At 37.4% G+C, this 18,251-nt stretch overlaps 1 protein-coding gene across 1 annotated transcript in view; it reads right to left on the bottom strand.

Moving 5' to 3' along the window:
* Positions 1–18,251, bottom strand: part of PLXDC2 (plexin domain containing 2) — a 247,051-nt gene that overhangs the window by 44,803 nt on the left and 183,997 nt on the right. The window contains exons 11-12 of the mRNA XM_037058125.1: positions 16,845–16,995; positions 15,364–15,402 (exon numbers count right to left, since the gene is read on the bottom strand). Coding sequence (XP_036914020.1) covers positions 15,364–15,402; positions 16,845–16,995 — 190 coding nt within the window. The remainder of the gene's footprint in view (positions 1–15,363; positions 15,403–16,844; positions 16,996–18,251) is intronic.

Here is an 18,251-nt window from a genome sequence, read left to right as displayed (position 1 = left end):
ACAGGGTCCTGGAGAGTACATGGGCCCACATACCCGGGAACCAGCACCAGAGAGGCCCAATTTACTTGTGGGAAGCCGAAGAAGGGGCAGAAATCTGACAGAGAGCAGAGCAAAGCGCCATTTTTCCCCCTTCTCTGACCCCACCCCCACATACAGTGTCACAACCCAGAGACTGGGTCGCCTGGCCCTGGTGAACACCGAAGGCTCCACCTCTCATAAATAACAGGTGTGAACAGACCAAACATTATGACTCAAGAACAGCTCAAAGCTCCAGAGCCTATAATTCTAAGTGACCAAGAAATAGCCAACCTTTCAGATGCACAGTTCAAAACACTGGTGATCAGGATGCTCACAGAATTGGTTGATTTTAGCCACAAATGAGAGGAGCATATGGAGGCTAAACTGATTGAAATGAAGGGAGATGCACAGGAAACCAATAGTGATGGAAAGGAAACTGGGACTCAAATCAAGGGAGTGGACCAGAAGGAAGAAAGAAACAACCAAACTGAAAAGAAGGAAGAAACAAGAATTCAAAAAAATGAGGAGAGGTTTAGGAACCTCCAGGACATATTTAAATGTTCCAATATCCGAATTATAGTGGTACCAGAAGGGGAAGAGGAACAGCCATGAGTGGAACACTTATTTGATCAAATAATAAAGGAGAACTTACCCAGTCTGGCAAAGGAAATAGACTTCCAGGAAACCAGGAAGCTCAGAGTCCCAAAGAAGTTGGACCCAAGAAGGAACACACCAAGGCACATCATAATTACATTAGCCAAGATTAAAACGAAGGAGAGAATTCTAAAAGCAGCAAGAGATAAGGGGACAGTCACCTACAAAGGAGCGCCCATCAGACTGTCAGCAGATTTCTCAAAAGAGACCTTACAGGCAAGAAGGGGCTGGAAAGAAGTATTCCAAGTCATGAAATCCAAAGACCTACATCCAAGACTGCTCCATCCAGCAAAGCTTTCATTTAGAATGGAAGGCAGATAAAGTGCTTCTCAGATAAGGTCAAATTCAAGGAGTTCATTATCACCAAGCCCTTATTATATGAAATGTTAACGGGACTTACCTAAGAAAAAGAAGATAAAAAATATGAACAGTGAAAGGACAGCAAACTCACAGTTATTAACAACCACACCTAAAACAAAAGCAAACTCAGAGGACAGCTAGATCGGGAGTGGAAACATAGAAATGGAGCTCTCACGGAGGGTTATCAATAAGGGAGTGGGAGGAGGAGAAGGGGGGCGAAGGTACAGAGAGTAAGTAGCATAGACGGTAGGTAGAAAATAGACAGGGGTGAGGTCAGGAATACTATGGGAAATACAGAATCTAAAGAAATTGTGGCACATGGGCATGAATGAAAGGGGGGAATGTTTGGGGAAGGGTGTGCAGGGTGGAGGGGAGTGAAGGGGAGGAATGGGACAACTGTAATGGAATAATCAATAAAATGTATTTTAAAAAATGGGAAAAGGATTTAAACAGACACTTCTCCAAGGAGGACATACAGAGGATCAAGAGACACATGAAAAGATGCTCAATATCATTAGCTATCAGAGAAATACAAATTAATACCATAATGAGATACCACTTTACATAGGTCAGAATGTAGGCCGTCATAAACAAAGCAACAAACAATGAGTGTTGGAGAGGTTGTGGGGAAAATGGGACTCTAGTTCACTGTTGGTGGGATTGCACACTGGTACAACCACTATGAATAACAGTATGGAATTTTCTAAGAAAACTAAAAATGAATATGCCTTTGACCCAGCAATTTCACTGCTAGGATTATATCCTAAGAACCCTGAAACACCAATCCAAAAGAACCTATGCCCTGCAGTGTTAATAGCAGCACAATTCACGATAGCCAAGAGTTGGAAGTAACCTAGGAGCCCATCAGTAAATGAATGGATCAAAAAATTATGGTACATTTACACAATGGAATTCTATGCAGCAGAAAGAAAGAAGGAGCTCCTACCCTTTGCAACAGGATAGATGAAACTGTAAAGCATTATGCTGAGTGAAATAAGCCAGGTGGTGAAAGAGGAATACCATATGATCTCACCTTCATCAGGAAGCTAAACAACAAAACAAACAAGCAAGCAAAATATAACCAAAGACACTGAAATGCAGAACAGGTTGACAGGGACCAGAGGGGAGAGGGGAGAGAATTTCAGCAGGAAAGGGTAAAGATTCACAGGAACAAGTATAAAGGACACATGGACAAAAACTAAGGTGTGGGGGGGCGGGAGGGGGATGGGGAGCACTGGGGAAGTGGGCTGGGATGAGAGTAAAAGACAGAAAACTGTACTTGAACAATAATTAAATTTATAAAAAGAAAAAAGAAATAAAGTACCTAAAACCCCCCTAATTCCCCAGCAAAATATTACACTAAAGAGTTTTGTGGAAACAATTCCTTTTTCAATTCCATGCCAAGCCCTTGCAGCATTTAAAAAAATTGGGGTTTTAATTGCATAAAAATTTTAGAGTGTTTGCTAATGAGTATATTCACAGTCATTATGAAATACCAAAAATAAGGTTGAAAAAGTACTTTCAAGATCTAAGGGTACAGAACAGGGTGACGCTAACCCATGAAGTCACCTGTTAAAACAGTCCATTTATATACAAACTTTTTATTGTCACAGTGAATGTTTCCTTTCTCTTCATGTCAATCAGTTTTTCTGAATATAGAGGATAAATCCTCTTTGCCCTGCTCCTAATGGAAATATAAATGTGTGTCCAAACTGCTCGCTCATATGGAACCTTAGTACCTCCTAGGTCAATATGAGGCTTTCTTGAAATTATTCATGGAAATGGGATTCCTTCTCCAGTGAAGTCTGAGTGCATACTGGGTGAAAATGAGGGCACCTCAGTGACTAGTTTTTCCAGTGGAAAATCAAGGTCTATCTCACATGTACCTGCTCTGGTATATCCACCCTATGTAAACAGGCCACCATAGTCCTTACAGGGTTAACTCTCTATCCCCAGAACCCAGCAGTAACGAGGACATTGGCCATGAACCTGCAGCCAAAAGCTGAAAAGCAAAAGCCCAGCTGCCAGAGGTCAAGGTGTCAGTAGGTTATGCAAATAAAATCGACTCTTTATTAATTATCCATAAGCAGTTTCTTATGAGAACTGCTGAATATTAAACCAACTTCTCTGACACCTGAGTTTATGTTCAGAATTAACGAAAACCTTTGGATTTCCTAAGAAAGCATGGATGAATTTAGGTGCTGGATGTATCACTCGGCTAGTGTGTGCCTCAGGGTAGGAACCTTAGCCCTTGATGTTCTTAACAACCGTAAGAACCTTTTGCTATTTGCTTTGGGGTTTGATGTATACAATCCACAGGAGGGTAAACGGGCAGGACCCTAAGTGTGTGCTCTGTATCTCGAGTAAACAATCAGGAACTGGAAAAAAATGGGCAGAGTCTGAAATTTCATTTTAGTCTGTGTTACCAGAACTGATAAAATATATTGAGGGTAGAAAGAAAAATTGAAACTGCTGAGAATCAGCTTTGCAGGGTATTTATACTTCACAGCATAGCATCAATACTAGTAAAACATGGCTCAGATAATGACCTGAGCAGGGACAGAATAAGCAAGCCTGCCTGGGAAGAAAAGTGCTATAAAATTGTTTAATACAATTGTCTGCCTCTCGGGTCGTGGAATATCAGGTTTCTTGAAACATAAAGTTCCACAGGTTGAATGTGGCACAGAATATGGTTAGGAGGTGAGCACTGGTCTCACTCTAATCCTTTCCACCAGATCAGCTTTGTACAACGGCCACTTACAGGTATGCAGTGCTTCTGTGAGCTGCCCGAAGCACTTTGCTCTCAAAGTATTGGGGGATGGGACTGGAGGAGCACAAAGCTCATCCAGACTCTCTGATTTGGCAATTGGTGCTGCTGTGTTTGCTGAGATTCTGGGTGGCTTTATTAGGGGGGAATGGCTCAATGGCGACACAGTTGGCTATGGAACATAGGAGCAACATTCTGTGCAGGACGCGAAATGGCAATGGGGAGGACAGTGCATGATCTGACATCAGAGAGTTAGGTGGTGGAGCCCTGTTATATCCCTTACGAACTGTGTGACCCCAGACAAATGACTTAAACCCCTGTGCTTCTGATACTTCACATGTAAAATGGGATTATAATAGTACTTTCTTCATAGGGCTCTGTGAGGATTAAATGAGATAAACATGAAAGCCCTCAGAAGGGTTTCTGGTATATAGTAACAGCCCAATAACTGCTAAATGATTTCATCGTTATTAGGAACTCTGCAGGAAGGTTTTAAGAATAATTTAAAGCAAAACATGAATCAAATAATCAGAATTATTAAATTTTATGCCTACTAATTAGAGAAGGTGGTTCGCTAAGGAAACCTCTTTCCTTTCTCTAGTTGAGAATTTCAAGAAGCTTAGAATTTACACATGAGAATTTAAAAAAGAAAAAAACTATATTAAAAAATTAAAAAACTATATCTGGTTTCTGAGAAGCACATCAAAATTTCTCCTCATTTTTTTAACTGAGGTAAAATTTGCATCCCTGAAACACACAGATTTTAAGTGAATAATTCAACAAATGTTTATAACTGTATATATGGAAATAACCATTAGCCAAATCAAGAAACAACATTTTCATGACCCCAGAAAGTTCCCTCTTCCTGTTTCTGGTTAGTCTTTACCACTCTCTACCCCACCCCACAGCTGATTTCTACTATTGTGGTTTCACCAAGTTTCACAGAAACCACTGTGCTGATTTCTACTATTGTAGATTAATTCTGCCTATATTGAATTTCTTATAAATTGAATCATGCTAATGTGTATTGTCATGCCTGACTTGTCTTAACATATTTAAAAAATGTATCTATGTCATTGCATGTATCAATAGGTTTTTTTGATGAATAGTAAGTCCACTGTGTGAATATACTCAATTTGTTTACTATTTTATTGATGAACATTTAGATTTTCAGATATTTGTAATTATGAACACAGTTGCTATGAATATTCTTATATGTTATTTTTGTGGCTATCTTTCTCTTGGTTAAATACACAGAAGCATAATTTATGGCTGAAAAGGAAGATGTGTTTAATTTGAAAAAACTGCCAGTTTCCGTGCACCGTACCCTCCACATTAGTGTCATGTCTTCCTGGTTTTAGCCTCTACCATGGATCTGAAACGCCAGCTGCCTGAGGTTTTGGGTTGTTACCTTTTTATTACTAATTTGCAGGAGTTCTTAATATTTTCTGGATATAAGTCCTTTGTATTTGCAATATGTATATTGTAAACTTTTTTATCCCTGTACATGACCTAACTTTTTATTTTCTTAATAGAGCTTTTGATGAATATAAGTTTTCAATTTTGACATAGTAATTTATCAATTTTTGAACAGTCTTTTTAGGGAATATTAAGTTTATCAAAGTTTTCAAAGAACCAATGTTTAAAAAAATATGTTAATATTCTCTACCATTTGCTTATTTTCTATTTCATTTTTTTGTTCTCCTCTTATTTCCTTCCCTGTACTTATTTTAGGCTTACTTGCTCATTTTCTTAAACTCTTAAATTGAAGGCTTGGATTCTTAATTTTAAATCTTCTTTTTCCCCATGTAAGAGTTAAGAACCATACATTTCTTTCTTAGTACTTTTAGCAGCTTCTCACAGATTTTAGTATGCTGTATTCATTATCGTTCAGCTGCAATATTTGCTAGTGGTACTTAGAAGTGGTTTTAATTTCACAGATGTAGGGTTTTTCTAGATATATTGTTACTGATACTTGTTTGATTCTTTTTCTTTTTAATATTTTATTTATTTATTTTTAGAGAGAGGGGACAGGAAGGAGAAAGAGAGGGAGAGAAACATCAATGTGTGGTTGCCTCTCATGTGTCCCCTGCTGGGAACCTGGCCTGCAACCCAGGCATGTGCCCTGACTGTGGGAATTGAACCAGTGATCCTTTGCTTCACAGGCCCGCACACTCAAACCACTGAGCTACACCAACCAGGGCTGTTTGATTCTTTTGTAGACAGAGAATAGAGTCTATAAAACTTCAGTATTTTGTAATTTAAGATATCTTTATGGTCCAGCATATGGTCTATCGTGGTGACCATTTATGTATATTTGAAAATATATATATATTCTATAGCTGTTAGAAGCAAAGTTTTGTAAATATCAACCAGAATAAGGTGTTTAATAGCATCATTTAAATATATATACTTCCTAATTTTTAATATTTTGGTCTAATTTTTAAATATTCAATGTCTTCCTGATGAACTGATCCTGTTATTATTTTAATACTTTCCTCTTTATCTCCCTTAATGTCCTTGCCCTTTACTCCATGTACTATAATATTTACATAGCCACTGTATGGTTGGATTTTCATATATTTTTCAATTTTACCTGAAAGCACTTCATGTCTTTATGCTTTCATGTTTCATGTTCATCTCTTATTCATAGTGCATAACTGGATCTTGCCTTTGAAAAGCCAGTCTGGTCATCTATACTTTTAACTGAAGGGTCTGCTCTTTTTACACTTAATGTAATTACTGAGACAGCTGGATAGGGATCTGCCATTGTGTTGTTTGGTTTCTTTGTGTCCATCCATTATGTGGCTGATTTTTACTCCACCCTTGCTTCTTTAGGTTAAACAAATATTTCTTAGAATTCCATTTAAATTTAACTTATATTTTTGAGTTCTTTTTCTTTAATGGTTGCTGAGCATGATGTTAATGGGTGTTCAAGTCACTTATGGTTGAAAGTTTACCCAACAACTTGTTAACTCATTATTACAACTGCAATAATATTTTGACCCAGTAGCTCACAACACTGTTATGAATGTGTTATATAATTAATCTCTGTCCTTCCTTCCCAAGGTACATTTTAAATCTTTCATGGTATTATTTGAGGACTGCAAAATAAAACTAAGGTAAATGTTAGTATGGAACAGCAAGCCATTGAAAACCTAGCTGTTGAAAAAGTTTCAAGTAAATTTATCATCTAAAAGGTTAAACTATTCTCTTTAAAGCTTTAGGCCTTTTTAAAAATAGCATCTACTTTTTCTCCATCAACATTTCCTCTTTTTTCCCTTAAACTGGATGAGCATATTACATGATTAATAAGCACTGGCGATTCAAGCAGAAATGAAAAAGGTTAGTGTTGATCTCGAGGATGGTCACCAAAGTGACTCGGCTCCAAGTACAGTTGGGCATGCCCTTTACACATTAATAGGAGGCTTCGTTTTCCATTCCCTGAGGAAATGTTTTATGGGTTCTCTCAACTCCTACACACCATGCTCTGAGCTCTCCTGCTCATTTTTACCATATTACTGCGCCTCCTATTACGCTGAGAAAAAACAAGCTCGTATAAAACTCCCTCAGCCTCTCCCTCTCACCTCTCATCCACGCTGACTACCCAACAACGCTTGTCCATAGATCACTTCACCCTCAGCCATCTTTTAACTCTTTTCTTCTTTATATGTTCTTTTCCTCAACACCTATAACATGTAATTTGCTCCTAAAATAAAACAACATCCACCACATAAATCCCTACTTCCCTTTTCACCAAGCTTCTTGAAAAAATAGCTTTTCCTTGTTGACCTCAATTTCATTATTGCCCGAGACTTCCCAAATTCTCTCAGGGAATCGTACAGCTGTGGATTGCAGAATCATTTAGTCAAGGTCAACAAATGTCAACATTACCTAATCTAACGGTCGTTTTTCAGTTTTCTTCCTTTCTTTTTTCATTTGACCTGTCTGAGGCATTGACATTATTTACCACTTCCTCTCTGAGATTTCTGTGTTACAATAAATTCAATAAAAATGAGGAAAAAAAGAGAAATGTTTCTTGAATAAATAAAATCAAGTCAAATCAAATCAACATCAGAGTTAATCTAATTTTCTAGTGACATACATCTTATTTTACTAACACAAAGCAATTAACCTTGATCACTAGACATTTCATATTTTAAAAATATATAATGATAACTTTACATATGTTTACAACCCTGGGAAGGTGTTTAAAAAATTCTGGGTAACACAAAAACTGCTCCTGGGGCAATGAATAAATCTCAGGCCCCACAAATTCATGCTGTATGGAAATTTCTTTCCTTTGCCAGGAGATTCCCAAGCCAAGGTTCTGACAAGAAGGGGCCAGATAGGAAATTATACGTGACATGAACACAGAAAGGAAAGGAGGCATTGATGAGACAGGGGGATGTAGTAAAACATTTTGCTGATGGCAAATTAGAGGTGTATTTAGAGCTACTCTTGGAAGCTGTGCTATTTCTTGAGAGCCTCTGCTATATCATTTGGCTCCATGTTCTATCAGCAGCATAAACTCTATAAATTAAGATGAAGAGAAAAAATATACTCCAATGTGATTTTTCTTGATCTTTTTCTATGCTGGATAATAATATTTTAGACTATTAGATCAAACAATAGAGTTGTAATTTTTGCAAGTCAAAAATCGATGAAAAAAGAATGAACAATTTCATGTTTCAACAAAATACAGAAAATTTAACTGGTTTTTACTAAAATAAATCATTGCAACAGCTAAAATGTACTCATTTTCACATACTATATTAAAATGAGTCACACAATTTAATGGACATAATGCTTTTGGGGCCCCTGCCTCTTCTGAGCAAGCTGCATGCTTTACATGAATACAGAGGCAAATACTCTTGCTGCTAATTCCAGTTTTGTCTTAGGGGAGTCATGAGGGATAGGTGAGGACCAATGGATGGACTCAGAGTGAGAGATGTCATTCTTATTTTAGAGACTCTGGCAGAAAAAAATCAAGAGTTCATTCAAGTCTTGATACTCAAAGGCTGGTCTGGGACCTGGTGGTATTTGAAATGCAGTGCAAAGGTTTGGGCCACACCCAGGAACTACCAAGGCAGAAAATACATCGGAACATGACTCCCTCTTCCCCCAACTTCCTGATGCTCAGGTGCTTCTGAAGCATTGCAGCACATAATTTGCTCACAACTCAACTTTCCATGGGAATCACCTGGGGGTTTCAAAATAATGATGCCTGGATCCCATCTAGGGCCCAGAGAATGGTCTGAGCACTGGGGATTTTATAAGCTGGAAGAACAAAATTAGATAAGAATAACTAGAAGATTCCAATGTATACAAACAGTTGAAAACCACTGCTCTGAAGAAAATTTTAGGAGACAAATTTCCAATCCTAAGGGATATTCAACACAACATTCTTAAGTATAAGAAGTGTTCACTATTACTGCATATAAATACTTAGAATAGTTAGAGCTGTCATGAAAAGTAGCCAAACAAAGCAAAAGATAAAACCAAATGCCAAGATGGGTTACAGTTTTAGAAATGGTAAGTGATAGACATTCAACAGCCTGTCAAAAGGAAGTCACAGTTTCCCTTTGCTTACAAAACTTATCTGCGCAAAAGAAGTAGATTTAAAAAACAGCAAAGGGAGGTAGGGGAAAGAAGTGAAAGATATGCTGCTTTGATGACTTATGTATTAAAATAAAAAATAACTCCTGAATGATGAATGAAACACTAGACACTTGATCTGTCACTACAGACTAGGTAGTAAAAATATAACCTTAGAAGTGTTCCGAGTGAAAAGAGTCAGAATAGTGTCCTTACATTCTTCTCTTTGGATGAAAAGTATTATGACATGTTCAGAAATCAGAAACTAGACAGAACAGAAACAAAAATTAGACCACCCATTCCACAGTAGCTCATTCAAAGAGTATCTGTATCAGTTGTTTGAAGTCACTTTGCAGGTACGGACCTCAGAACTAAGTTAATCATACTCTGCAAGCTGCTTAATGTAGCTATTTCAGTGTCTCTTTGATGGGGACTCCACCTTTTTTAAAAATTTTCACTGGAAAACATGGTTATTGATTTGATTATTACCTTTTGTTTATTGATTTTGGAGAGAGAAGGGAGAGACAGAGAGATAGAAACAATGACGTGAGAGAGAAACGTATGTTTGGTTGTCTCCTGTACATGCTCTGATGGGAGATCTGGGAGTGAACTCCAACCAAGGTGTGTGCCCTGACCAGGAAGTGAACCCATCACCTTCTGGTGCATGGGACAATGCTCCAACCAACTGAGTCACTGGCCAGTGCTGGAAACACCACATTCTGACTAAAGAATCCAGCCTTTCAAAATCCAGGTTTAGTAAACTCCTTAGAAATCAGAGGAAATGACAAATCCAGCACCACCTGCATAATACAGTTGCCCAGAGTGCTGATAGCCTTTAAATATGACTAGCCATGAAGAACTTACAGCCAAACTGTTTTTTTAAAAAAATTATCAAAGGAAGACACTCTAAAAGAATCAAGAGGGAATGCAGTTTTGGTGCCTGGATAAATATCAGCCAACAGATTTTAAATAATAACATCAGATCACTAGATTTTACAGCTTTAAATCATTTTAACACCTGCAGTAGAGCAGAATGGCACAATTCCATCTGCCGAATTGAGCTACATCTGGTTGAAGATTTTACTTTTCAATTTAAAGACATTGCCATTGATTGAGCTTTTGACCCTCCTCAGTCCTGGATATAATTTTCTGCACTTTACACCTTAAAGACATCTACATTTCTACTAAGGTGATGAGTGCCATTTGAAAGCAGCTTAATCTAATGCCAAAAATGCATTTAATAAGTGTACCTGCTAAAATATATAGCTAAGTAATTCGTTAAAAATGAAACTCTTCTAATAACGCTTTGCCCAGATTTGAAAATCCAAAGATGTAGTTTTTATAAACTGTTTTTTAACTGCAGCTGACCTACAATATGATATTAATTTCAGGTGTATAGCATAGTGGCTACATATTTATATAACAAGATATGGTTTAAATGCTTACAACCATTATCTACATTTATAACAGGTAGATGTGGTTTTCAATGCTATAACCATTATTAAGGAGTGTCAAACTCACTTTCACCAGGGGCCATATCAGCCTTGAGGTTGCCTTCAAAGGCCCGAATGTAATGTTAGGACTGTACAAATGTAACTGCTCCTTAACAGTTAAGTGAGAGCTTGGTGCTGCCGCTGGGTAGAAACAAGGTGCTGGGTCAGATAAACAAGGTGGAGGCCAGATTCGGCCCATGGGCCTTGTGCTTGCCACCTGCGCATTATATGTTTAGTCTGCCCAGAAAAAGTCCAGTCATTGTTAAAATAATGGGAAGAGGTTGTGTGACATCCATGTAACCTGGCAGTCAAGGAGAGTGGACTGGAATGCACACTCATGAAAAATGACAACTTCATTGTACTAGTCAGTGGGGGCAGTAAAAGCCATTGAGTGAGCATGTGTACTGTGTGGCTGTCGCATTAAAAATGACTGAGCAAGTAGACCAATGAATCTGCATCAAACTTTACATTAAGCTTGAACATTCCTCTGCAGAAACTATTCAGATGATTCAGAAGGCTGCAGCTATAGGCAACTGGTGATTAGCAACTTCATCACGACAATGAGTGATGCCCTGTGGGTGGTGCCCTGTGACTTCTGGCTTTTCAAAAAACTAAACTATCTTTGAAAGGGAAGAGATTTCAGATCATCAATGAAACTCAAGAAAATACAGTGGGGCCACTGATGGCAACTGGGAGAACTGTGTGAGGTCCCAAGGTGCCTACTTTGAATGGGACCGAGGTGTCATTGTCCTATGTACAATGTTTCTTGATTCTTGTATCTTCTTCAATAAATGTCTCTATTTTTCATATTACATGGCTGGATACCTCCTGGACAGACCTCATATATATTCAAAGAATACATTCTAGTCAACCTTCATGGTGAATTAATGTGGAATGTCTAGAGGAACCAAGTAGGCTGAAAGAACTTTAAGGTGTTGATTGTAATCCACAGAGCAGCCCTGCAGTTTGGAGACCACATGCCAGTGACGCAGAGACACTGTGCCTTCACTTCTTCAGTTATAAAATGAAAATAACATAGGAGCAACTCACGGGTATTATGTGAATTAAGTGAGGCAATATAGATACAGTATTTGGAATGGTGCCTGAGACATAGTAAACACTCAATAAATATTTCTTTTTCCTCTTCTTTGCCTTCCTCTATTTCCCTCTTCTCTTTCTCTTCTGTATAACTTCTATAAATAAGGTATACTACTTGATTAGGCTTATGTGTTTCTATAAACAACATCATAAATATGCAACTTGTAATATTTCAGTTGGAGACATGTTATATTTAGATTGGCTCCTCTGAGTTTTTGTATTCGACCACTTAAAATGATGAGTTAATTCTAAGTCTTACTAAGGGGACTCTACTCCTTAGATATCATTCCTCTGCTTACATTTCTTCATGCTCTTGACTCCAAATTATCTACAGAGCTTAGAATTTCCACTCAAGCCTGAAGGCTAATAAAGCTTTTCAATCAAACAACTAGTCTGAAACTTCTAGAGGCCCTATGTAGACCTATCCTAAAGGTAGCGGGAAACTCAGCACATGTCTGAAGACTCATTGGGAGGAGTGATGCAGCTGAATACAGCCAGCCTGCGTCCTGTCAATGAGAAACCCTGTGGTGCACCTGTGATACCCTGCTGCTCAGAAGTATGTTATGCTTTCACATCAAAGATGAAGGAAAATCTCTGGGAAGGTGAATGTATAATCATGTCAGCTGAGGATTCCACGAAGAGACTAACCCATAGAAAGTCCCAGAAAGACTCATAGAGACAAGGTAATCCAATATCAAAAAGATGATGTGTGTAAAGACAGTCACTGGTTCCTAGCTACATATTGACTACTTTGAAAAATATCCCTTTTGCAGAAAAGCACAGACCTCTAAAATAAAGTGCCTTTAAGAACAGCTGATTAAATCAGAAAATTAAATCAAAAATTAAAACAATTAAACTTCTTTGCAGCAATACATAGCAGTTTACAAAAATTTATTAGCTTGCATTTAAAAAATTCTCAATAAATGTGAGAAAATATTTAAATTAGGCATCCTTTTCATTACTAGTTCCATTTTGCAAAATATTAAGCTAGAGGGTGTTTAACTAACTAGGGCAGTTAGATTCAGGTTGACAACTCTTCCTGCACTCCCATATTCCATAAAATAAAAAGCAGTGACAGCGTGCTGTCCCGATGAAGGGGCTCACAATGCAGTGTGTGAGTTTCCTTAAACGCTCTTCTGGAGGAGCATTTATCTTATACTGATCAGGTTGGTCTGCTCTAACTGTACTTTTAGGAAGAGTACTTTATAAACAAGCCTAGAGGTGAAGAGAGTTCCAATAAAAGACATAGCTGAACTTGTATTGTGGTATTTTAAAATTCTGATGGTTACCTGCTGTGTATCAATGATCTATAAATATCATCTGAAAATCCGACAGTCAACTTTTCTAGTATAACAAAAAAGAAAAACGTCTTCCATTTAAATCTTGGTATTTATTTAACTTGACATTTCATTATCATAAGGTAGTTCCAATGCACTGAATTAAGATCTCCAGCTTTATCATTCCTTGCTGCTTTAAACACTAAGGATTGTCCTTGGAATAACTGGCAATATTCTAAAAACCTATTTCCCAATGTGTACTCTATAAAACACTCTCTGTGAGATGCTACCTATAAAAAGATTTTATGACCAAATGAGAAATGCTAGCTACTCCATCTTTATTGCCACCTCTTAGTGTACTTAGAATACATGTGGGCTGAAAGCAAGGCAGTCTGAGCTTTGCTCCCTGCCTTTGCTCCAAGCCTGTAAGGATGCCTTTCCATTCGCAGGTGTTCGGCAGGAATACAAGACTGAGCAAATGAATGTTAAAAGCTCTGAACAGTTCTCCACTCAATACACTTCCTTTATTTTTCTCTCTCACACAGTATCCCACACCTATTTAATCAAGGTATCTTTTGCTTGTTCTGGTAGCACTATAGGATATTTTATTAAAAACAAAAGAAAAGAGAGCGCAGAGAATAATGTAACAAGCATGCATGCAACTACTACCTATTTTAAGGGTTCAGTTACAAACACAACAGAAGCCCCTCGGGAACCCTCTTCCACGTATTCACCTCACAGCACACATCCTCCCCAAGTGAGGTAACCCCAACATCAGGACTGACACTCACATGAGACTTACTAATACCCCACTTGGAGAAATTCTGAGCTGGGGGAATACTAAAGTCCCTTTAAACACTAAGATTTTAATTCATTTCAAGATAGTACACATTTTGCAAATGGTCATCCATAAAGCTAGCCACTTATTGCATTAATACAGTAAGTATGAAATAAAGGAAATAACCCTATGATACAGAAGCAAGAAAATGGATAACTGATGTAATAATGATGAATATAAAGAGGCTAAGCAGCTTCTTTCACAAATAAACTCATATAAAATCTAAGGATAGATACATGCATATATCTTAGGTCACTGCATACATACACAGTGACCTAAGAAAACTGAAAAAATGAATGTTATTGGAAACCACTCCATATAATTGCAGAGAAAATGACCCTAACAATTCTGACATACTCACAAAATCACCCGGGGCTGCAGAGGAAACACCGGCTCATCAGTGTCACAGCATGCCCACGGTTACGGGACAGGTTCTGGGATAGATGCTGCACAGAAGGGGAGGACGCCCTCTTCCTGAGCTCAACACAGTTACTAATAGAACAACTCTCCTTTAACTGGATCCAGCACACTATGACAGAGAAGCACTGTGGGCTAATAGAGCCCAATAGGAAAATAACTACTTTAAAAATTTTAGTCAGTATTTTTCACAGCCTTGTTTTGGTAACTTTTCTTCCTCAAATTTTCAAGTATCATTATAAAGACAGTATTTCTAAACTGTCTTAGAGCATGCTCTAACTAAAGGTTCTGAACATTTTATTTTTGTCATTTGCTTCATATAAAGTATAAAAATAATTAACACAATATATGCCTGCATTGCTTTATTTCTTAATTTTATTTCTAAAGAATATTAAATAGTCAAGTTAGTAAAAGAAAAAAGTGACAGTTGAATCCAATACTTGCTCTGTGTAGGAAATCACATGTACAATTAAACGAAGAACCATAGCAAGAAAAAATAGGAAGATTTTGGGTGTATATTAGCCCTAATCCTCTCAATCTTAATCCTAGTCATTATCCCAGTATTCCATACATCAAAAGAAAAAAGCACAGCATATGACATTTTCACTGGTCATTGGTGTCATGTAGCTTTTATAGGTAAGTACATGGATTAGAAATTCCCTCCACTCTTCAAACCATGTCACTTTTCACGCCAACCCACTGAATTCTTCTCATGTTAAATGCCGACAGAGAGCAAAATGTAACCTCACTCTTCATCTAGAAGTCCAAGTGCTTTCTCACACATAAATGAATGAAATGGATTAGTGTCCAAATATATTTATAAGAAAAAGTATCAATTCCTACCTCCATTATCTTTTAGATGTAGTGCTATCTTGGTATCATCTGAAAGAGAAATTCAAAGTTATTACAAGAGAAAAAATTTAAAAGTGCATAAATCTCATGAGCAGTAATTGTCTATTAATGCCTTAATGATTACATGAATAAATTTTAATACTTTAGTGAGTTAATTTCTAGTTCAATGAGAGCAAATCCTAGCTTACATGACGTAGTACTAAAATGTCTTCATGAGATTGTGAGATCCAAGACTTTAGCAAAATGTTATAGGAGTCTTAAGATCTGTGAGAAAAGTACGCTGTTATAATTATAACTTAAAACACATTTATTTTTAAGTTTCTGTTACTGTTTTTAGATGCTATAGTGTGACCTTTATCTATTTTAACTTATTAAGATCAAGAAAAATTCTAGAAATTATTTGGAACAGTAAAGATTTGTCAATATTTATAAATTTTAATTCAAAAGTTAAATGCTTATTCATTGCTACTGAACATATCCAAGACTACATGAAAAAATATCTCTAATGGACAAAATATAAGTAGAACATACTTATTTTTTATTTCAGTAGCTTTGTTTCATTCTAAAAGGTAGGATTACAAATTGTTGGAATATTTCACAGGGTAGGATTCAAACTGCAAAAATATTTTCACAAGCTAAGTAACAACCCAATTCATATGGATTAATATATAATGTTGGTTTTAAGTATCTAAATGAAATGTATTTAGCAGCTGATCTCCACCTCACTTTATGACTTTCAGTTAAGTTTTAATATCCAAATAAATTTCAATTAAAATAAAAGGTTTCAAGTTTAACTTCTTATTCAAATGAAAGCAAGATTTATGAGAATAAAGAAGCGAGACAACCCCTCCTGCTGACCCACCCAAGCTTGCTCTTGGCCAGCTAGTCTCACATTGTTCTTTGTGGGGCCATTCAGAATAGATGGCTAAACTCTGCCTAACAGACATCTTCCCCCAGTGAGTTGTACCCATGCATTGGTCGTTTCTGGTATGTTTTCCTTCCCTGGCAGAAGAAATGTTTCCAAGGACAATTTCTGTGACTTACACAGTGCCTTTCTATAGGTTATGGACCAATATATTTTATTGATTGTATTCAGGAAAATTTTAGAAGTTCATACGAGTAGAATTATCTGTTGTTCAGAATCCAACATCCTTGGACATTTGAAATGAATTTTGCCTTTCTATCCTCTGACTAAAATATTGAATTCAGTGGCTGCAAAGTTCAGCAATATGAAAGGAAGTCTGTGTTTCTTTTCCAGGGAGGGCAAGTAGTCACTACTGAAAGGCACAGTACATTATAAGAATCCCAGCATGTATTTTTATTCCATAATAATTTGTCTTTTCCCTTTCAGAAATTGTTTGTTTTAAAAAAACAAACAAACAAAAAGCTTTTCCCTCCAAAGAGCTACCCTAGTACATGTGAACGCCATGAGTTTTCTCCTTCAGGAAAAAGCCACAGTATCTCCAGGGCACCTTCAGTTGGCAGACTGGTGGGCAGCTGGGACGTGGCTGCTCTCCGGGTGGTCGTCAAGACCCGGAATTGCGTGGTGGTCGCTCGCATGGTTGTGGTTGTCTGAGAAGAACTTTCCACTGGCTCTGTATTCTCACACATCTTCTCTTTTGACTAATAAGAGAAACAAGTGGGAAAACAGTTTAAGAGTAGTCATTCATATATTTTTAAACATTACATCAGAGAAGGTGGTCTGTAAAGCACAAAACTCTCAAATTAACATGAGGGATACATTTTTGTACAGGACTATATCTAGAGATTCTGTTAATTTACGAAGTAGGTAAAAAGTTGGATGCAACCAAGCATTGCCATCTTTAGATGTTTGATTTCACTGTTTTCTGCTGGTAACCTTTCTGTTTACCATAATATTGCTGTTCATCTTGCCCTAACTTTTATATCAATATATTTGTAGAAGACATGCTGTCAAAAGGGAAGGGTTCATACAAGAAGAAAAATACGTGCATAACACATGCTTAAGGTCTACAACACGCTTAGGTATGTGAAGAAGGAATGAATTCCCTTCATATCAAACTGGAAACTATAAATTCTAAAACTTTGATAACTGCTCCATACTACTTTATTGTTTAAGAATAATCCCCTCTGAGATTGAACGGGGATTTAAAATTTGTTTTTTCTTTGTGAAATACTGAAACTACCCAAGCAAAGGATTGGACAGTTGTCATGTGTTTGCTTAGCCTGTCTTTTCTCTCGGACACTGGGGAAAGGTGCATATCATGTCTGCTACTTACAGCCTATAAAGATAAATCCTATAACTTTCACCAGTAACAACTTCAACATTCAAACATGCATGGTTTAGAAGTTGGTGTTTCTCACCACCTCTTCGTGCTTCAAAGAATGCCAAGCCTCTGGTAGCCCTGGACAGTAACTGGGAAGGTACAGGGAAGGTACTCATCCCACATTTGAACTTATCATTAAATAGGTACCTTTCTTAAACTTTTCTTGTCATTAGCGAAGTACAGTGCACTTTACTGCTGCTTTGGAGGAGCTTCTGAGATGGCTTTCTTTTTACCCATTGGATGTGACACAGGCTTATTCTCTATTTTATCATCCCAGGGCTCCGTTCAGTCCTCCAACTTTAGTTCCCACATCTCCTCAGCCCCAGAGGTCTCATGATCTCCCTCTTGACTCCACTTTAGTTGTCGTCTCCACACCCTGCACCTTATCTGCAGTTGGAAATACTTTAGTTCTGAAATAATGACTCCAGTTAATCTATTTTCAGCCTACCATGTACCTGCTCACTCAACTTCTTGTCCTGTTACCACACAGAAAGCCCAAGCACCGTAATTTTCTTCAAGTTTTCTTTTTCCCATCACATCAACTTCTCTTTTCAATAATACCATGTATTTTTA

Source organism: Sturnira hondurensis, unplaced genomic scaffold (genome assembly GCF_014824575.4).
Source record: "Sturnira hondurensis isolate 20B ecotype Veracruz unplaced genomic scaffold, ASM1482457v3 Scaffold0009906, whole genome shotgun sequence".
Classification (NCBI taxonomy): domain Eukaryota; kingdom Metazoa; phylum Chordata; class Mammalia; order Chiroptera; family Phyllostomidae; genus Sturnira; species Sturnira hondurensis.
The sequence above is the reverse complement of the archived record's forward strand: the minus strand, read 5'-3'. Positions and strand labels throughout refer to the sequence as shown.